Source organism: Scyliorhinus canicula, chromosome 12 (genome assembly GCF_902713615.1).
Source record: "Scyliorhinus canicula chromosome 12, sScyCan1.1, whole genome shotgun sequence".
Taxonomy (NCBI): Eukaryota; Metazoa; Chordata; class Chondrichthyes; order Carcharhiniformes; family Scyliorhinidae; genus Scyliorhinus; species Scyliorhinus canicula.
In genome coordinates, this window is record NC_052157.1 from 93506125 (window position 1) to 93528840 (window position 22716).

At 46.3% G+C, this 22716-nt stretch overlaps 1 protein-coding gene across 1 annotated transcript in view; it reads left to right on the forward strand.

The window, feature by feature from the left end:
• Positions 1-22716, forward strand: part of LOC119974296 (myosin-8) — a 263344-nt gene that overhangs the window by 237005 nt on the left and 3623 nt on the right. The window contains exons 28-29 of the mRNA XM_038813068.1: positions 381-407; positions 19443-19469. Of these exons, the coding sequence (XP_038668996.1) occupies positions 381-407; positions 19443-19469 (54 nt within the window). The remainder of the gene's footprint in view (positions 1-380; positions 408-19442; positions 19470-22716) is intronic.

Here is a 22716-nt window from a genome sequence, read left to right on the forward strand (position 1 = left end):
GCCCACAGTGACAATTCGCGAAGGATTGCTTGTGCAGTACTTGATTTAATTTAGGGGCGGCCCATTGACTGGCACTGCTGCCTGGCAGCTCCAGGTTTCGGCCTGGGGTGACTGTGTGGAGTTTTCACTTCATCCCCGAGTCTGCGTGTATTTCCTCCGGGTGCTCTTGTTTCCTCCAATAGTCCAAATATGTGCAGGTTTGGTGGATTGGCCCACACTGTCCAAAAGGTTGGCGGGTTTACTGGGTTACGGGGATAGCATGGAGGCGTGTGCACTTTCGAAGGGATTGTGCAACCGCCATGGGCTGAATGGCCCCTTTCTGTACTGTAAATTCTCTGATTGTCTGACATTCCTTCGATTCTTGCCGTCCACTATAATAGAGGAAAAGCTGGACGAAAAAGATAAAGGTAAACGTTGATGGACAAAATATTGAACATATAATTGTGATTTATTCGTGTGCGTTGTTTCGTGATTCAAAAATCCAGCTTGACTCTTAATATATCTGAAAAGCGACTGCTGTAATTTGAAATCGTCACGTTGAATGCACCTTGTATCATTGTGGGTTAATTACATTTTGCCGGTTTCGTAAATATAGCAGAAAAACTAACACGCAGTTGTATATATTCAATTATTTTGAGTGCCTGGCAAGCATGGAAAATACATATTTGCACTTATGTAGCAGCACCTACCGGATCGTAGCAAACCAGATGTCGAGGCACTAATACTTGATCTTAGGTATTATTTTATTGTCGTTCCTCGTGTACCTTCTGTTTCGACCGCTTTCAAAGCGAAATGAAATCTGATGTCTTGCAACAACTGACCAGGCTAAAATTAATTTGATCGCATGGGACGGAATGCTCGGAAACGAGATTGCCAAAGGAAGATACTAAACGGTCTTGTCATGATAATTCAATCATTCCGTGATACGGGACAGTTGCTGGAAGAATCAAGAGTGGCATCTGTAATAGCCTCACCCAATGAAGAACATGATCGACTTCCAGAGTAGAAAGCTTCACATCAGTGGTCGCCAATATGTTGGGATCTGGAATCGAGGGGAAATAAAAAAGGCACTTTGAGAGACGCATTTAGGAAAATGGAAATACCTATCGTGGAAATACATATCATCCGCATCATGGCACCTGACTCCAGGGATTATGGGGAAGGATACTTGCTTCCAGTGGCCGTCAAAGCAATGGTTTCCCTGAAAATGCAAGACACCGGGTCCTTCCAGGCACCGAATGGAGATTTGCTTGGGATATATCAGACGTCGGGCACAGATTTACCTGTGCAGTCACCTCGGCCCTTTCTGATAGGTCTGCATATTATATCGAAGTCAATGTCGAGATAAAGCACCAGAACACCCGGGGAGCGGGGGTTCCCTTCATCGCCGAGATTTACCAGGTCCAGGGGGATGGACGTAACCAAGTCCCTCGAAGAGCACTGGCCCAAGGCAAGCCAGCTTTCACAATCCGAAATTGGTTCCACACTATGCATGTGGAGCTGGTGAGACCATGAGATGCACGTCATATACGTCTGCACTAGGGGTAGCACAGCAACCTCATGGCGCCGTGGTCAAAGATTCGATCCCAGCTTTGGGTCACTGTCCATGTGGATTCACACATTCTCCCCGTGTTGCGTTGGTTTGGCCCCGCAAAACCCAACGATGTTCAGGGTAGATGGATTGGCCACGCCAAATTGCCCTTTATTTGGCAAATCAATTGGGTAATCTAAAATAAATATATATATATATATATATACACGTCTGCACGCCATAACCGGCCAGTGTGCACGGCTACCTTAACACTGGACCACTCGACGGTTTGTAACATCCTCGGGCACATTCACGGCTGAGGCCTTGGCTCCAGTTCGGCATGGGTTTTCGGCAGCAGATGTGGCTAAGGACGACTATCCGGCGGCAACAGACGGAGGTGAAGACATTCTACAACGACGTCGAAGCAGGGACCAGGGACGTGATGGAACTGTGCGACGATTACTGCAGATGAAGTTGAGGAGGGGCCTGCACCACGATCTATCGTCCCATAATGGGATAGTGTCACACATCGTAGCGAGCTTATGCGTCCCCCACAACATCGTGCAGCAGAGGGGTGTTTTGCGGCAGCATGAGGATCAATGCTAGGTCTCGACAAAAGTGGGAGGATATGAGGGTGGGTGAGAATGGGCTGGGCATGAGGCTCGATCAGGGACATCTGGCCGCACAATGTTTGCGCCTGCCCCATCTCAAACGGGATGTTTTAATCGTGCCCAGGTTCACTGATTGGGAGAACACTGTGTTCATGCCTACATCCCCGCCGCCACCGTCAGACAATCCCCTCCAAAGACCACACTTCATCCGCCAACTTCGCCACCCCTCCATGATTCCTTCCTGAGTTACTATGGCTATGCGAGCTGCGTTGACAGTAGCAGTGATTCTGCTCACTGGAATCAGGATGATGGTGTTCCGGTGTGCGATAACCTTTGGTGCTGGGCATTGCATGAACATGTCTGATGTCTGCCCCTGGAAGCACTTTCTATCGCCTACCTGGCTGATCCATGCATGCAAGCTGAGCATTCCATCACACGGTCCTATTGAAGCTCAGCCTTGGCAAAGGTATGGATGATGGGACGGGAGATGCGGGGCGTATGGGTACAGCGGTATGGGGTTGGGACACAGTGCCATTGAGCGCATGCTGACGTTGAGACACAGGGCCAAACCCAGCCCCAACGCCCGCCCTTCGACCGCCACCGACCAGGACCTCGTTCCAGGCCATCGATCGCACCGTTCCGATATAGCACCGAAGCAGTTTGAAAGGGCCATGACCTGGTGCGCGACAACTGTGTCATGGTGGCCTCAATAATGACTGTCTGCAGAAGGACAGCTTTGTCTTGTGTCTCAGCCACTGTCCGCAAAGAGTGCCATAGGCATCGGGCATCCGTACCGTGGTCGATACTTTCGCCTCGAAGGCCTCCACCATGGACCCCAATCGTGCGGTGTTGGCTTGTGTGCCATGCTTTACGGGCATCGCCTCCTGTCTTTGCAGGTTGTTGGTCTACTCCAACTGCAACTTCAGGTGCTGGGTCGTTGCTGTCAACCCCTCATGAAGTCTCCGACTTTCAGGTGCATCTCCACTATCGAGGGGACCAATTGGTCCACTTTTCCGGCCGTCCGCCTCCTAGGGAATTCTTGCCTCCACTTTATGCACCACCGCACGCATGTTGTGCGCAACGGATAGTGCCGCAGGAGACAGTTCACTAAAGGGACCAGCCGAGGTAAGTTTCCCTGAGATGCTGCAGGGTCTTGGATAAGGATATGTCGATAAGTCCGTGCAATACCAGGACTGGTGCTCCGTGATGACTCGGGTTGCGTTTCGCCGGCTGCTGTGACTGTCCATTTCTGTTACCTTGATGCTTTCTGCTTGGGATTGTGGACATGTGAGGGAGCACCAGAATGGTCCAGGTTTTCTTGGTGTTTCTGCAAAACACAAGGCATGATGCACGATTGGACTGGTCGGTGGTGTGGCGTGGTGGCGTTAAGGCCCATAAGGTCGAAAATAATACACAAGTAAGGTTGACACTGGTGCAGGGCAAACATTAGTTGTCGGATCTGGGGCTCGTATCCATATATACTGGTGCACAGGAAACACCTGTTCAAACTGTTCCAAACTGCCTTTGTGCTCTGTCAGATCGATGTGAGTGGTAGACTGGTGTGCGAAGGCCAGAGACCGGACGGGGGGGGGGGGGATGGGGGTAATTTCTGTGTGTGCTTGCCTCCGTCTCCTCATCCCGCCACCTCCCTGGACTTCCCGCGCCACCGCCACCCCGAGGATCCGATGGCACCCTGTGATTAACTCGACAGCTCGATTGCAGAGATCATCCAGGTGGACGGTGGAAAGTTCTGCAGTGGACAGGAGTAAGACGTTGTCAAACAATACGGAGCACCATAGATCAACGCAGAGCGATTTGTCATGATCTTCAATCCATGGAACAGACCTGTTGTTACTGCCAATCCAATGACCACATCCCGTATGTATCATGGATGGGCTTGAAGGCATGTGGTCTACAGGTTATGGGGAAGGCTGTGCCCGTAGTGTTGGGGTGGGAGGCAGTATCCGTGTAAATGGCCAGTTTCCTGTCGCCACGAGTCTATAAACCGGGAGATGATCAGAGGTTCCGTATGCGTTGGTCCTGGCACCACGTTAGTGTGGCCTCTCGTGCCACGCTTTGGGATCATCTCCTGCTCACCCTGCCTCCACCATGAATCCCCGTCATCCTGAGGAAATGAACAGAAAGGCATAATGGGTAGTTAGGCCAAGTTATGAGTACGATTTTACTGCAGTAGAATAATGCGTTAGGTTAGTGGAATTTTAAACATCAATTGGGATTCAAGGAAGGAAGAGGGGGATGGGCAGCCACTAGAACCATTTCTTTGTTGCAAGGGATACTGGGAAAAGGGGCCTCAGGCCAGTATAAGGAATGTGGGGAGAGCCTCTGGGAGCTTTGAATTTGCAGCGTGGCCTTATTTGGTCGTACGTATGTGAAACTTGATGCAACTGGAGTTTATATGAAATTAGATGTTTTGTCCCTTTGTCTGCACTCTGGCTGTTGAAGAGCCAGGAGACTGGTTGTGTCCTGCTCTCCCAATAGAGTGAGACACCCAGCTAGCTGGTTAAAATAAACAATAATAGATACCTGCAAACCCGTCACAAATTTTATTGAGACCAGACTGAGGCAAAAGAATCAGCCTTGTCATTTGGTGCCGAAATCCGGGATTTCTCCAGACATTCACCTCTCATCTGCGAAATCAGAATTGGACTGATCTCGGACGGGGAAAGAGGAAATGGGCCCACGATATGAGTAGCTGTAAAATTACCATGTTGATTTTCCTCTCTCTCGAATTCTGATTACAGTCTAATCACTCGCATTTGATCGGGTAAGATAGTCTCGACTAAATCAATGGTCAGTCTGGCGGATTAGAAGAATTTATTTCAGTCGATACAGGTACGGCATAGGGTTGGGACATAATTGAGTGAATACGGAGTAACAATTCAGCTGTTGGAATGTTGCCTAGTAAGTTAGTTGCATGGGAGTTGAAAATTAAAATTGGTTATATTAAATTACACTTTTATTCGGTTAAGGTCTTTAACGGGTTGATGGAATGTCACAGAGACAATTCAGTTAAGACCGCTGATGGAATGTTTTGAAACAATTCAATTCAGTACAATTAGAATTGGCTAAAATTGGTTTTATTAAATTGCACAAATTCGGTTAAGGTCTTTAACGGGTTGGTGGAATGTCACAGAGACAATTCAGTTAAGCCCGCTGGTGGAATGTCCTGGAGGCAATTCAATTCCGTACAATTAGAATTGGCTAAGTTAAAATTTATTGTTGGGAGATACGTTTTTTGATTGAAACAAATAATTGGGAAATGAATGGCCACTAGGTGGAACGAGAGACTTGGAAAATTTAGAACTGTATCGGAAAGTGGAGCTCTCAGGAGTTTGTAAAATTCTATTCTGGTTTCTTTGAAAATTCAAACTTTCATTGTTCGGTTGGTTGAGATGAATGAAAGTATAATGCTTTGAATTCCTTTTGTTTGAATGGTGATCTCCAACGAATGAACGAATCCGTTTAATAAGGATTTGTGAACATCCTCTGGTATTCCTAGTTTTTAAAATATTGTATTTTACAAAACGAAGTTGCACATCAATTACGAGATGTACTCGGCCGTTAAAGTGAGATTTAAAACGGGGTAAGTATTTGAAATTTCTTTAGGAAATCAGTAATAATGATTAATGTTGTGGGAGTTAACTAGAACATAATTCTCAAGAAGTAAACAAAAAGCAAAATCAAAATGTATAAACTAGGATTTGAATATGATTAGTTTCAACTCGGCATAATCTTGGATGCAAGAAAAATTAAGAAATAAGAGAGCAAAGGCATTTAAATTGAAATGTGAAGACGAGGCATTCGGTGTGCGCCATGTGCTCCTTTGTTAGAAGCAGCCATGATGTACCTACAATTAAAAATTTTGTTCGCTGTTTTCCAAATTTGTGGAGATTTCAGTATTTTCTCTGGAAACTCACTACACATCAAATTTTTTGATCGGGGATTTTCATACAGCAAAGACTTTGGATTATTTTTGGACTACATTGCAGATGGAGCTTGAAGGAATAAAGATACGGGACAGGAGCTTAGATTAGGAGTATTACTTCCAGTATCAGGAAATGAGAATCATTAAGAACCTAATTAAGAAAGCAAGGGAAAGATTAATAAAAATAGATGAAAAAAAGAAAAATTAAGATATGAACACCAACTGATAAATAGAGGAGATAAGGAAAGCAAAACTAGTAATACCTTTGGTACTAAACGTTACGTATACTGTAAATTGGCACAAGGATATGTTAATTCCCCGAACCACTTTCAGGCAATAGTAAGGGACCTGATTAAACATAAGAATATAAGAACTAGCAGCAGGAGTAGGCCATCTGGCCCCTCGAGCCTGCTCCGCCACTCAATTAGATCATGGCTGATCTTTTGTGGACTCAGCTCCACTTTCCGGCCCGAACACCATAACCCTTAATCCCTTTATTCTTCAAAAAACTATCTATCTTTACCTTAAAAACATGTAATGAAGGAGCCTCAACTGCTTCACTGGCAAGGAATTCCATAGATTCACAACCCTTTGGGTGAAGAAGTTCCTCCTAAACTCAGCCCTAAATCTACTTCCCATTATTTTGAGGCTATGTCCCCTGGTTCTGATTTCACCCGCCAGTGGAAACAACCTGCCCGCAGCTATCCTATCTATTCCCTTCATAATTTTAAATGTTTCTATAAGATCCCCCCTCATCCTTCTAAATTCCAATGAGTACAGTCCCAGTATACTCAACTTCTCCTCATCATCCAAACCCTTCAGCTCTGGGATTAACCTAGTGAATATCCTCTGCACACCCTCCAGTGCCAGGACGTCCTTTCTCAAGTAAGGAGACCAAAACTGAACACAATACTCCAGGTGTGACCTCACTAACACCTTATACAATTGCAACATAACCTCCCTAGTCGTAAACTCCATCCCTTTAGCAATGAAGGACAAAATTCCATTTGCCGTCTTAATCACCTGTTGCACCTGTAAACCAACCTTCTGTGAATCATGCACTAGCACACCCAAGTCTTTCTGCACAGCGGCATGCTTTAATATTTTATCGTTTAAATAATAATCCCGTTTGCTGCTATTCCTACCAAAATGGATAACCTCACATTTGTCAACATTGTATTCCATCTGCCAGACCCTAGCCCATTCACTTAACCTATCCAAATCCCATGTCAAAGGATTTCTGGAAATCAAGATATACCACATCCATCAGCTCCCCATTACCTACTGCACTGGTAATGTCCTCAAAAAATTCCACTAAATTAGTTAGGCATGACCTGACCTTTATGAACCCATGCTGCGTCTGCCCAATGGGACAATTTATATCCAGATGCCTCGCTATTTCTTCCTTGATGGTAGATTCCAACATCTGCCCTACTACCGAAGTTCAGCTCACTGGCCAATAATTTCGTGCTTTCTGCCTACCTCCTTTTTTAAACAGTGGTGTCACGTATGCTAATTTCCAATCCACCGGGACCACCCCAGAGTCTAGTGAATTTCGGTAAACTATCACGAGTGCATCTGCAATTTCCCTAGCCATCTCGTTTAGCACTCTGGGATGCATTCCATCAGGGCCAGGTGATTTGTCTACCTTTAGCCCCATTAGCTTGCCCATCACTACCTCCTTAGTGATAACAAGCCTCTCAAGGTCCTCAGCTGTCATAGCCTCATTTCTATCAGTCGCTGGCATGTTATTTGTGTCTTCCACTGTGAAGACCGACCCAAAAAACCTGTTCAGTTCCTCAGCCATTTCCTCATTTCCCATTATTAAAACTCTCTTGTCATCCTCTAAATGACCAATATTTACCTTAGCCACTCTTTTTTGTTTTATATGTTCGTCAAAACCTTTACTGTCTGTTTTTATACTCTGAGCAAGTTTACACTCATACTCTATCGTACTCTTCTTTATAGCTTTTTTAGTAGCTTTCTGTTGCCCCCTAAATATTTCCTAGTCCTCTACTCTCCCAGCAATATTTGCCACTGAATCTGCTTTTTCCTTCAATTTGATACTCTCCCTTATTTCCTTAGATATCCACCGTCGATTTCCCCTCTATCTACCGTCCTTCCTTTTTGTTGGTATAAACCTTTGCTGAGCACTGTGAAAAATCGCATGGAAGGTTCTCCACTGCTCCTCAACTGTTACACCATAAAGTCTTAGCTCCCAGTCTACCTCAGCTAGTTCTTCTCTCATCCCCTTGTAATCTCCTTTGTTTAAACACAACACAATAGTATTTGATTTTACTCTCTCACCCTCCATCTGTATTTTAAATTCCACCATCTTGTAATTGCTCCTTCCGAGAGGATCCCTAACTATGAGATCATGAATCAATCCTGTCTCATTACACAGGACAAGATCTAGGACCGCCTGTTCCCTCGTAGGTTCCATTACATACTGTTCTAGGAAACTATCGCGGATACATTCTATAAACTCCTCCTCAATGTTGCCTTGACCGACCTGGTTAAACCAATCGACATGTAGATTAAAATCCCCCATGATAACTGCTTTACCACTTCTACATGCATCAGTTATTTCTTTGTTTATTTCCTACCCGACCAGAACGTTACTATTTGGCGGACGATAGACTACTCCTATCAGTGACTTTTTCGCCTCACTATTCCTGATTTCCACCCAAATGGATTCAACCTTATCCTCCATAACACCGATGTCATCCCTTACTATTGCCCGGATGTCATCCTTAAATAACAGAGCAACACCACCTCCCTTACCATCCACTCTGTACTTAATAATAGTTTGATACCCTCGGATATTTAACTCCCAGTCGTGAGCATCCTTTAACCATGTTTCAGTAATGGCGACTAAATCATAGTCATTTACGATGATTTGTGCCATCAACTCATTTACTTTATTCTGAATACTACGAGCATTCAGGTAAAGTACACTTATGTTGGGTTTTTTTTTACCTCTGTTTTGAATCTTAACATCTCCAGTTTTATTCCTTTTGTTATTACTGGGCCTATTCACTGAGCCCCCCTCAGTCACTGTGCCTTGTACTGTCGCCCTTTCAGATTTTTGACTATGTCTTCTCTGCCTTACACTTTTCCCCTTGCTTCCTTTTGCCTCTGTTCCTGTTTTACTACCTTCCAAATTCCTGCATCGGTTCCCATCCCCCTGCCACATTAGTTTAAACCCTCCCCAACAGCTCTAGAAAACACCGCCCCCCCCCCCCAGGACATCGGTTCCAGTCCTGCCCAGGTGCAGACCGTCCTGTTTGTACTGGTCCCACCTCCCCCAGAACCTGTCCCAATGCCCCAGGAATTTGTATCTCTCCCTCTTGCACCATCTCTCGAGCCACGCATTCATCCTATCAATCCTGACATTCATACTCTGACTAGCTCGTGGCACTGGTGGCAATCCTGAGATTACTAGCTTTGAGGTTCTAGTTTTTAGTTTAACTTCTAACTCCCTGAATTCCGCTTGAAGGACCTCAACCCGTTTTTGTACCTATATCGTTGGTGCCTATGTGCACCATGACAGCTGGCTGTTCACCCTCACCCCCCCCCCCCCAGAATGTCCTGCAGCCGCTCTGTGACATCCTTGACCCTTGCACCAGGGAGGCAACATACCATCCTGGAGTCTCGATTGCGTCCACAGAACCGCCTGTCTATTCCCCTTACAATCGAGTGCCCTATCACGATAGCCCTGCCATTTTTCTCCATGCCCTGCTGTGCAGCAGAGCCAGCCACGGTACCATGAAACTGGACTCTGCTGCCTTCCCCTGGTGAGACATCTCCCTCAACAGTATCCAAAGCGGTATATCTGTTTTGCAGGGAGATGACCGTAGGGGACACCTGCACTGCCTTCCTACTCCTGCTCTGTCTTTTGTTCACTCATTTGCTATCTCCCTCAGTAACTTTCACCTGCGGTGTGACCAACTCGCAAAACGTGCTGTCCACGACCTCCTCAGCATCGCGGATGCTCCAAAGTGGGTCCAACCGCAGCTCCAGAGCCGTCAAGCGGTCTAACAAGAGCTGCAACTGAACACACTTGTTGCACGTGAAAGAGACATGATTTGACTTTCGTATATATTGATGATGTGTTAATTAGAGATGATGATGAGGGGGACACATGTTGAAAGAGTGACCAAAATTTACTCGGGGCAGCAAAAGTAATTTGTACTTTTTAATCACAGCTGATAGAAACAGAGGGGCAGTTTTATTAGAGAATTGGTCCCCAGTTTAAAATAATTCGTTGTGAACATAATGAAACATCGTGTCAATGGTGTCGCTCGTCTTGTAGCCTAGTAGTTTGGTCAAGGAGTAATCATATGGAACCTAGGAGAATGACAGATGTAGCGTAGTCAGCCGATTTGATATTGCATTTAGAACAATAGAAATGGGTAAATGCTTCGGCTCAAAGCAAACTGGTGATTGTAGTTTGTGATGACCTGGGGACGTAAAATTATCCTGACAGTGCTTCGAGACTGTATCACTGCAATGGTGCCGTGCCACAGGATAGATCATATCTCCCAACCGCTCGGACAAGGGAAAAAGGGATGTTTGGGTGTGGGTGTCAGGATGCCAGTGAATGAAACATGTTAGCAGTAAGGATAGGACAGGTGATACCATGAAAATTAAATGAAATGAAACATGAAAATCGCTTATTGTCACGAGTAGGCTTTAATGAGGTTACTGTGAAAAGACACATTCCGGCGCCTGTCTGGGGAGGCTGGTACGGGAATTGAACCGTGCTGTTGGACTGCTTGGTCTGCTTTCAAAGCCAGCGATTTAGATCAGTGAGCTAAACCAGCACATTATCATGTCATGTTCGGAACTTAGCTTTCAAAAAATCATGTCACAATCAGAATTAAAAACATTGAAGTCGATGAAGCAGCAATATCCGAAATGTATCAGGGGAATTTTCGACCTGATTGAATCACTGAGTTAGAAAAAGAGGAATGGTGGTAATAGAAATCTGGAAGTCCTGGAGAGGGTACTTCTGGTTTATCCAAGCAAGGATAGGAAGGTACAAATCAAGAAATAGGGCCCTCCCCGCCTTTGCCCTGTTCATTTGGTTTTCAGATGAAGCAACAATAATACTAACGACGAACCTCAACAACAGGTTCACCGGAACAACAGAAACTCCGGAGAGGAATGGTTCAGACATTACGGGGGAAAAACTAATGATACAATTGGCTACATATTTTTGGGAATTAAACGATAGAGTCCGGAAGAAAAACCTTACGGGTTAGAAACAAATCAAAGTATCAAATTATTACTAAATAGTGAAACCTCCGGTCAGACAACTGTCACTGGACGTTAGCTGATGTGTGATCTGTGGTGTCCAGGAGGGGCGTATTACGCGGTGGAGTTATTAATGGTCTCGGCAGACAGCAGCGACTGACGAGGAACCCCCGTATTTTAAATGACAATAGTTTAAGAATGTTGGCAGCTTTCTGCCACGAGGGGAAATTTGTAACCAATGCGGCAACCAATATAACATTGGAGAGTGTAACAGTTAATGCAGACGAAATGCCCTGTAAGTTGTTAGGGACTGTTATGTGAGGATTCAATTTGGTTCTAACACCAAAAAGTTAACTGTATTAAATGTGCGAGTGGTGTTATTGAAAAAAAAACGAATAATGGCCAGTATACACTTCATGCTGCAAGGAAAATGATAACGGACAAAAGGGATTTGAAGAAAACTGAGTTATTGTCTCAAGTTAGGCAGGGCTGGCAGATTACATGGTCCAGTACAATGTTCAACGTTAGTGTAAGGAAGTCAGGAATATAAGCAGGATCGGTTGAAGCTTCTGTAATTAAGCAAGCAATATAATCAGTGGATCATACATGATATCATAATTTACCATTCCAATGAGAAACGGAAAGCACTTTCCTACATTAAAAAAACCAGTGAGGGATAAAAGACTTTTTGATCGTTGATGGACTGAGTTAAGTGTTGTTTCAAGGGACTTGAGAAGCTGTTACGGTGATGCTACCACAAGGTAGTCAGATACCTTGGAAATAGTGGAACACACGGAAATAGCTCTTGTGTTACCTTCCTGAGCGGCGACAGCAATGATTCACGGTGATTGGACTTGAGGAAAGCACAGCACAAAGGGTCTATCGACACTGGTATGCCAGATGGATGCATTTACCATTGAAATACGTGCACAGTTTACAAATCATGACATGTACATGAGAATGAAAATGATGAGAGATATTGCTAGTCTGTACAACAAGAGATTCAGCTCAGACTTAGCTCTCATAGCTCGGTCATGGTGTTTTACCTGATACATGGATCGATAACACTTGTTATATATATATTGTGTTGGCCTATTATGTATTCTCATGTATTTTCTTGTATTTTCTTGAATTCTGTTTAATTCCCTTTTCTTCCCATGTACTGAATGATCTGTTGAGCTGCTTGCAGAAAAATACTTTTCACTGTACCTCGGTACACTTGACAATAAACAAATCCAAAATCCAAAAATATTATTATAATTGTATACTGTTTAATCGTTGGATGCCGTAATATGTGTTGTAAACTGGCTATGGCTCGGGTTATGCTGATAGACTTGGCCCATCATTACTCACCAAGGTAACATCCCGTTACTGGTGACCATCGCACCAGAAGGAAGTTGGACGTAGAGCCAGAGGTTGTAAAAATATGACGAGGTATTTATGTACGGAATACCAGCTCAGTTAAGTTCTGATAAGGCGCCCCATTTATTGGAAAGATTAGCGAGAAGTTCTGCTCCCAGTTGAGCATACGCCAGCCGTTCCACTATGCGTACAGACCGCAGGCGGCCGGCTTGGTTGAGAGACACAATCAGACCCTCAAAACCAATTTGGCCAAATTACGAGTGGACTGGGGGTTTACGTTTCTCCCCGTTGCCCCCTCCCAGCTGCGACCACACCTGCGGGATCTGCCCGGCTCTCTCCTGCCGAGATATTTCATGGCAGGCCCATTAGAATACCGTGGAACCTTCCTGATCCCAGACTGGTCCAGTTTCACCATATGACTGAAGAAAGGACTATCTATGTTCTAGCCCTCACTAAAGCCCAGAATAATCTCCATAGCCAGGTTCTAGCGGGTCACCCGTCACCGTCCTCATCAGATAGCTCGCTTGAAAAATGAAAAAATGATACATCAGCGCAACCTGGTAGCTATGTCATGGTTAAGAACTGGACTCAGAAAGGATTGAAGGAACACTGACAGGAGCCCTTCGAAGTTCTCCTTATCACCCCCGCTGCATTTGAAGTGGAGGGGCGGAGTGCTGGGTCTACCTCCACCACACCAATATGTTCGTTCACTAACCTGCCTCCTTTCACCAGTGCTGTTGTACAGGTGTGGAGCATGACTGATTGGATACATGACGCCTGTGCTGTCCTCAGATTCGCCTCACTTGGAACACCATCTATACCTGTAATCCCGACCAAATTACAAGGCCATTTCACTTATGCAGAGGTACCGTTCTCCGCTGCCCCCATGTACGAGTGCATAGTGTCCACTCCTGGAAGTTTATCATGTTAAAGGTCAATGATTGGCTCATGAAACAATTATATCGGTCCCGGCGATGGGAAGGGAACATTGCACGGACATTGCCTTGTTTTTGGAGTAAATGTACATTTGATTATGGATGTGATAAGACTGGTGCCATAAAGGTAAAATCAGACCGTGTGGAGGGGGTAGGAAAAGGTTGTAGGGGAGAGAGGAGAAATAGCATGAGGACGGAACGAGTAAGAAGGGAGGCACGAGGAGAACGCAGGTTATCAGGAGGTATACTTACTTCACTTAGGACCCAGAATGAAGGAAACGTGGGCAGCATGAATATCTTCTGCCAAATCTACCTCCGCATGTATGGCCAGGGACAGATTGGCTGCTACCCGAACCCCGCATCAGTGTCTAGGTTATTTTCCATCTCACCGCGTTGGGGAAGTCCCCAAAACGGTGGTTCACTGTCAGAGTTCCGAGCCACCGCCCGAGCAAGTTACTCTTACTTACGATCCGTGTTCGGCCCCACCAGCTATTTGCCTCCCCCTTCCTCGGGATAACTCCCAATCACAGTATGATAACCTTCAACGGTGGACACCGTATATACCTAGCCACTTCACTCCTAATAGAGATTCCCGGTCGTCCGAGAATTGTTTCAGCATTGAGGGATACGGCTGTTAGCTGGCAGAGATGGAATGAATATAACATGTCTGTTCTCCACTTGTACTGATCGGAAGTGTTGCATAACCATGACATCAGGTCAATGCGTCTGTTACAACGCCACTTGTGCCGCGTTGAAGGCAGGCCTTCAGCGTTGTGGCTGTGCGAATGTCTCTCATATCACTCTTGGGACTAAGGCTTTCCGCATTGCTCGGAAGGCCGAATGGGCATTCCAAGCTGGGTAAACTTGGCTACTGGGGGATTCCTGCTCAACCGATATACTGATTGTGATGCTAGCCTGTATGCGGATCAAGGATACTACCTATTCAATGGCACAACGACCAATGTTTTGTCGCCTCCATTTCCCCGCCGGACCGCTATCGGGACTCTCGTCACTACCACAGTCCCCAGCCCCTCTGTGTGCGGGCAGTCTAAGCAGAATTCTGCGAGGGAGGAATCCTGAGCACAGATAGGGATTGGACCAATAGGTTATCATGAAATGACAAAAGGAGGGAATGAGGAAATGAACAGAAATGCATAATGAATAGTCAGGCCAAGTTAGGAGTAACATTTTACTGCAGTAGAATAAGGAGTTAGGCTAGTGGACTTTTAAACATCAGCTGGGATTCAAGGAAGGAAGAGGGGGATGGGCAGCCACGAGGACCATTACTTTGTTGCAAGGGTTACTGGTAAAAGGGGGCTCAGCACAGATTAAGGAATGTGGGGAAATCTTATGGGAGCTTTGGGTTGGCACCGTTGCCTTATTTGGTCGTATATATGTGAAACTTGCTACAACTTAAAAGTGTATGGATTTAGATGTTTTGTCCCTTTGTCTGCACGCTGGCTGTTGAAGACGCAGGAGACTGGTTGTGTCCTGCTCTCCCAATAGAGTGAGTTACCCAGATAGCTGGTTAAAATAAACAATAATTGATACCTGAAAACCCGTCTCAAATTTTATTGAGACCAGACTGAGGCAAAAGAATCAGGATTGTCAGTCCGACGTGGCCTATCTCCACCACATCGTTCCTCTGCTGCTCGATGTTGCAGAGGATACAGCAGGCCACCACGATACCGCAACCCTCTCAGCATTATACTGAGCTGTCCAGAAATCGGATATTCATCTTCAGGATGCCTAACAGCCGCTCGATCACAACTCTAGACGCTGCATGAGCCGCATTTGAGCTGATGTCGTCGCCAGTCTGTAGCTGCCGATTCGGCATCATCAACCCCGACCGCAGTGCGTAACCCTGTCGACTGGAGTCCATACCCCAGTCTTAAACATGTGAGGAATCGTCAAATGTGCCAGCGTGACGGTGTTCTACATACTGAACGGTAACTGGCACATACCTGCATGATGTGCATCTGATGTTTAACTTTAGGCACACGTGCATTGTGGGGAAACCTTTCTTGTTGTGAAGAGCCGCCTGTCATCTTTTCGGCCCGTGGGGTACATGCATCTCGTTGAACACCCCTGATCCCTGGGCATGTGAGCGATGGTGGCGAAATACGCTTCCCGGACATCCTGGAGGGCCCGGTTCACTTTGAAATGCATGTGTTGTGCCAACAGGGCATACGGGTTCTCCACATCACCGTGCAATGAAATCCGCATGATTCCTAACAGGTCTCTACTCGCAACTTGGAAGGGCCCCGTGGTGTCCACGTTCAGTGAGACCACCAACTTGACGACCACCGGTAGAGCGAATGCTGCCCACAGTGCACCTTGATCTATCAGCTATGTTGCACTGTCTCCACTGCTCAGCCAGAGACATCAGCAGCATGCTCGGTCTGGCAATTCCTCTAATAACAGGTGCTGCCAGTATGAGCGAGGCCTCATGCGGTACCTCCTTTACACCTCGGCTTCTTTGGTCTGCTGTGCGGTCTACTTTCAATCCTCAGTTGCTACTAAATGTGCTGCTGCTGCGGCACACTACACTGCTGCGAGCTCTGCTGTTACAGCTTGCTCCCTCTCGAGGAACGCCTGCTCATACAGCTGCAGGGAATCCTCCAGGGCTAAGATGGCTGCGAAAAAAATCACCACTGCTGTTTCCATTACAAAATGCATTGTATGCAGCGGTTAAAAGGCAGGCATGTTAGCAAAGTGCGTACCCAATCACGTCGAACGAGCTACACGGTGCCCGGATTGGCACTGCGGGCTCTGCCTTTCATGCCCACTATCCCCGCCCCAGTCACGCATCGATACACGTGTCCGTGGTGGCCATTGGCCCAGCGCGTGTCCCTGCGGCCAGGGGTACCGTCAGCATGCGCTGCCCTTTCCAGTTGTACTGGCCACGGCCTCCGTCCTTGACCCCCGATAGCCGCGACGGAAGGCTCTATGCTTGAGTGGGCCGCGTACTGCCCAGCTTGTGGGTGTGTGTGGGTTAGGGGGGGAAAGGGGACAGTTGGGGGTTGGGTGTTCTTGCGCCGTGTGGCGTGCGTGATTGCTGTGGTGTGGGGTCGGGCCTGCTGTACTGGCGTGACAAGATGGGTGCACCCATATGCCCAGTGTCATTCAGCAGGTGGTAATTAAATGAGGTGTGCAGCAAGGTGGCTGTCTTGCAGGCCGTTGCAGAGCCGGTCCGTGCATGGACAGCAGCCCAGTCCCGTGGAAACACTGGCCGTGCCCTTGCCATCATCCGGGACCCTGGCCGCTCCCCCACCACCCCAGCCATCCCAGACAGTGCCCAGCCCAGCAGTCCGATGTCACCACTCTCTCCCTCATCCGCCATGACGCCGGGTTCACGATTTTTAACATTACGAATTAACTTCGCAGTCAGGAATTTGGCCCACTGGAGGCGGGGAATCGCGGAGTTCCAGGAAAATTGCGGATTGGTACCGCTGATGACATGCTGACAGTGTCCACCGTATTTGAGTTCTGGAACATAGAACTCATTGGCAAGACCGCACCTGGAGTATTGTGCACAGTTTTAGTCCCTTTATTTGAGAAAAGATAGTAGTGCCATTGGAGGCAGTTCAAATGAAGTGCACGAAGTTGATTCCAGAGATGAGCGGATTCTGATATCAGGTGAGATTGAAAGGTTTATGACCATGGCATGGATGGCGGTAAGAAGTGCAGCCGGAGAGGTGTGGGAGCAAGGTGAGACACTGAAGGAAGTGGAAGAGGCACTGTCGCAGCACAGTGATCAACTCACCTCGATGGGGAGGAGTTGCGTAAGGTGATACAGACCAATAAGGAACTGCGAGCCAAAATTGAAGACCAGGAAAACAGATCCAGGCACAGAATCTGAGGATTGTCGGTCTGGCCGAAGGGGTGGAAGGCCCAATTCCGACGGAGTATTTTGCCACGATGTTCGTGAAGCTATTAGGGGAGGGCGGCGAACCCTCTGGATATCAGCTGGATGGGGCTCGTCGGTTATTGAGGTAAATACTAAAAACCTAGTGAACTGCCAAGAATAATAACTCTGTGTTTCCGTAGTTATAACGTGAAGGAGAAAGTTATGTGCTGGACAAACCGAAGCGGGTGGTGCAGCGGGCTGGAGCTTGTATACCCATAGACCAGGACTCTATGATGTAGCTGAAAAGGAGGTGGGCTGAATTCATCTGGGTGAAGAAGGCACTGTACATCGGCAAGGAGCAGTGTGGCATACCATATTCAGCTAAGTTGAGGGTGACCTCCAAATCCAAGGACATTTATTTTGGGACGGCGGAAGGGGCGGTGGAGTTTGCGAACGCAAAAGGACTGTGGCAGGATTGAGAAATGGTCATGTATTGATGTCGTTTCACCTGCCTTTATTTCTTCACTGCGTGTTGGTGTATGTACCAAATGAGTCGACTCTGTACTTATATGGACAAATGAAGAGATGGGACTTTTATATGCAAAGATGGGTCTTGGGGGGGGGGGGGTTGTGAATGTTGCGATTGTGTGCTAAACGGTTTTTTCTGGTTTACATGTGACCGGGCAAGGGGGAAGGAGATCCGGGTGGGGCCTCCACGCTGGCCGTCATAAACCGGCCAGGGAACGGGAGAGAGGTGGGGGAGGTGCAGCGGCTATCGGAGCCTGGTGGAACAGGTTTTGGTGAGTCTAGCCGGGGTGAAAATTCGGAGGAAGGAACCGAGGTGGGGGGAGGAATTTACAAGAGGAGGGGAGAAGTCTAGGAGGGGGTGAGGGGGCAAGATGTATGGGTGTCATTCACGGTACTATTTCGGGGATTGGATGGCGTTGACTATGGGGGGGGGGGGGGGTCGAGGTAGACTCCATATGTCAATGGTGACTACAGGGGATTCCTGATTTCTTTTTAGTCTTTCCTTTTTTTCACCTGGAGAGGATTTGTTTCATTTCATGCTTATATTGTCAGGTTGGCCGTTCTTTTGGGTGGTGGGAGGATGAGGTTATTGATGTGAATAAGGGGCTTGACATTGTGACCGTTGCCGTTTACTTTTGGTCAGGAGTAAATTCTGAAGAAAATGTGAAAATGGAGAATAAAAATATTTTTTGAAAGAAGTGTATATCTATCCAATATAAAATGGAAGCTACGTCATCTATACCCTTATCAAAATAAACATTCTGTGAGAGGCAAATTGATGCAAATGCGGGCTAGGTCCAATGTATGCAATACGTCCATCATGTTTGTTGTTGGTTTCTGATTCATTTCAAAGTTTATGAAACTCCATCCAATCGTGTGATTGGAAATAGTATCCTGAAGTGTTTAAATGAGTCACGTGAATACGTGAGTTCACAAAGTGAAGCACAAGTAATATTAATGTACATCAAACATTCGGTTGAATTCGAAATGTTCCTTTAAAAAGGCAACAGAAAGGGAAAACTACAGCGATTTCAAATTTAATTTTGATCAATAACTGCTATGTTTTCGTCTGCCTGAGGCTGAGCAGCAGTTATTAATTAATGCGCTAGTGAAAGGCTGAATTATATCTTGGTAAATATTATTAGTTTTTCAGTATTTATTGTAGTGATTATGCTGTGGATAAATTATTCTCATGCCCCTTATTTTGTGATGTGTTCATTGCATCTTGGAACACTGAAATGTCGTCTTATGTGACAATACGGGGGAACACAATCAGCGTTCTCCGCATCTCCATAATAACAGTGCATGTGCAAGGAATTTTATAATTGAATTTATACTTTAGCGAATTCGAAACCATTTATGTGAGCCCGTATTTATTGAATCGCATTGTAGTTCATAATTTTTCTTTGTGCACCGGCAGATGAAGGCACAAGTGAGAAAGATGCAGGTAAAGTACTTCTCGAAGTGGTGATAGAGCTTTGAAAACTATTTAATCTTTCTACCTCGTTTCCTTCTGGAATCCATTTTGCCAAAAGTGTGTCTGCACACGCTGAACTCCTATTCATCTTTAGGATTTATCCAGTCTCTGAGCTTGCCTTCTTTGTGCCCATCTGGTGAAAAGAGCCCTTTAGGTGCACTTAATGGAATTCGAAAGTGGTAATGAGGCACCTGGAGTTATTTCACATGTTACTTATTTTATAAGGAATTCATTCCATTCAGGACATATATTTCTCTCTTTCTAATCGTCATCAAGGTACACGACTGAAACCATCGTCTTCATATATTGCTGCCAATTCTCAACACGTTTTTCCGGAAAAGAACTGTTAATTGTTTCAGAAAACGCCAGTTCCTTCAGTACATTCATATATTTGCCTCACTGTCACACCACTGGAGCAGTGTAAATTGAAAAGGCGTTCTGAACGATTTGAGCAAAGAGAAACGTTCCAAGTTCACCAAGCTCTGTCTGTCTGCTGTACTCTAAATATTATTCCGTCCCGCTTAATATTATAAGCTATATGCTTTCGTTAAAAACACACGTTAACGCAGGTTATTAGTGTTTCTCTGCACAGTGACGATCGCACCATTTCATCAGCACTTACACAGAATCCTTCATTTTCCAAATATCAGACATGTTTCCGGATTTAGTATTGAATGATGAGAAACATCCTGCAATCACAAACCAAATGAATACATCCGATTATTTCCTGGCAGTGTTCTATTTTTTAAATCTCAGTTGAGGTATACTTGCACACATACAGATGTTAATCAAAGAATTATGGAAGCCCTGCAGTGGAAAAGTAGGCTACTCATCCGGTCGAATTGCTGCAATCCTCCAAAGTGGGAGAATTATCCCTGTAATCCTACCTTTCGCGCCCACCTTTAGAATCCTAAGGAGAGACAGACATGTGAGTGAAAACATCGCGAGAGGAGAGACAGCCGGGAGAGTGAAAACAGTGCGACAGGAGAGACAGCCGGGAGAGTGAAAAGAGCGCGAGAGGAGAGACAGTCGGGGGAGTGAAAACACCGCGAGAGGAGAGACAGCCGGGACATTGAAAAGAGAGCGAGAGGAGAGAGTGATAGTCGGGGGAGTGAAAACAGCGCGAGAGAGATGATAGCCGGGAGACGCAGTGGTTGCTACTTAAGTGTTATATTTTTACCTGTCTTTAAGTTGGACGCTTGCTAGTTAACTGGGGGGGGGGGGGGGGGCAGGGAAGGCACTGCAATCTTACTCGTGCAGAATGTTTGAAATGAGGGACGCCGTCAGATTTCCTGTTGATTTCACCTGTGGGAAGTTCACCCATATCCAGCTCCTCAGAAACCACGTGAGGGAACTGGAGGTCGAGATGGATGAACCTTGCATCTTTCAGGAGGCAGAGATGTGCATAGATAGTAGCTTCAGGGATGTAAGAGAATTAAGATAGATGGGTGATGGTAAGAGGGGCTGGGAGGAAACAATCAGTACCGGGATCCCCTGTGGACCTTCCCCTTAGTACAAGCATTTCGCATTGGGTAATAGTGGAGGTGGGGAGGGGGGTCTTACCAAGGATAATCCACCGTGACCAGATCTCCAGCACTGAGTCCGCCCCTGTGGCTCAGAATGGAAGGGGGAAAGCAGGATAGCAATAGTTATTGTTTACTCGATACATAGAGGGACAGATAGACGGTTATGTGGCAATGAGAGCCTCACGGATGGTATGTGGCCTCCTGGGTGCCAGGATCGTGACGTCTTGGACCATGTTTTCAGAATCCTTAAGGGGGAGGGGGAACAGACACAGGTCGTGCAAAATATCGGAACCAACAACATAGGTAAGAGTAGGGACGGTAATTTACAATACGAATTTAAAGAGCTTGTGTGGAAGCTGACAGCGAGGACAAGCCATGTTGTCATTTCTGCTTTGTTACCGGTGCCACGTGCTGGTGAGTTGAGAAACAGGAAGAGAGTGCAGATCAACACATGGCTGTCGGGATAGTGCAGGAAGGACAGTTTCAGTTACGTGGATATTTGGAGCACATTTTGGGGAAGGTGGGACCTGTACAAACAGGACGGTTTGCACCTGAACTAGAGGGGCACCAATACACTGGGAGGAAAATATGCAACGGCTCATCGGGGGGAGCGGGGGGGGGGGGGGAGTGAAACCAATTTCTCAGGGGGGTGAGGATACGAGCTGCAGTCGAGAAGCCAGTTTTGAGAGGAGTGAGGTACTGAGTAGGGTATCAAAGTTGCAGGAATGTACCGGCAGGCAGGAAGGTGGGAAGAAGTGTGTCTACTTTAATGAAAGGAGGATCCGGAATGAAGTAGGTGAACTTGAAGCGTGGTTGGTTCTTGGGACTGCGATGGTGTGGTTATTACGGAGACAGGGTTAGAACAGGGACGGAAAGAGTTGTTGGAAGTTCCGGAGTATAGATGTTTCAGTACGAGTAGGGAAGGTATGAGAGGTGCAGGATTAGCATTGTTAATCAAGGATAGTTCAACGGCTGCAATAAGGCAGTTCGAGGGGGATCTGCCTACTGACGTAATACGGGCTGAAGTTAGAAATAGGAAAGGATTGGCCACGTTGTTATGAGTTTTCTATAGCCCCCCCCCCCCATATAGTAATAGAGATGTGGGGCAAGACATTGCAAAGCAGATTATGGATAGGTGTAGAGGTCTCAGGGTAGTTGTCATGGGTGACTTTAACTTTCCAAATACTGATTGGAATCTCTACAGGTCGAAAATAACGGTTTGGGCACTTTTTGTACAGCGTGTGCAGAAGGGTTTCCAGACACAATATGTGCATCGGCCGACAAGAGGTGGGGCCAAATTGGATTTGGTACTGGGTAATGAACCGGGCCAAATGTTAGATTTGCTTGTGGCAACGCAGTTTGGAGATAGTGACCACAATTCGGTGTCATTCATTATTGCAATTGAGAGGGATAGGGCCATACGGCAAGGCAAGGTTTATAATTGGGGGAGGGGTAATTATGATGTGATCAGGCAAGAATTATGGAGCATAAGTTTGGAACACAATCTGTCAGGGAAAAGCATAAATGAAAAGTGGAGCTTGTTCAAGGAATAAAAACAGTGTGTCCTTGATAGGTATGTCCCTCTCAGGCAGGGAGGAAATGGCCGTGTGAGGGAACCTTGGTTCACAAAAGAGGTTGAATGTAAATTCAAGTGAAAAAATGAAGCATATGGAAGGATGAGGAAACAGTTT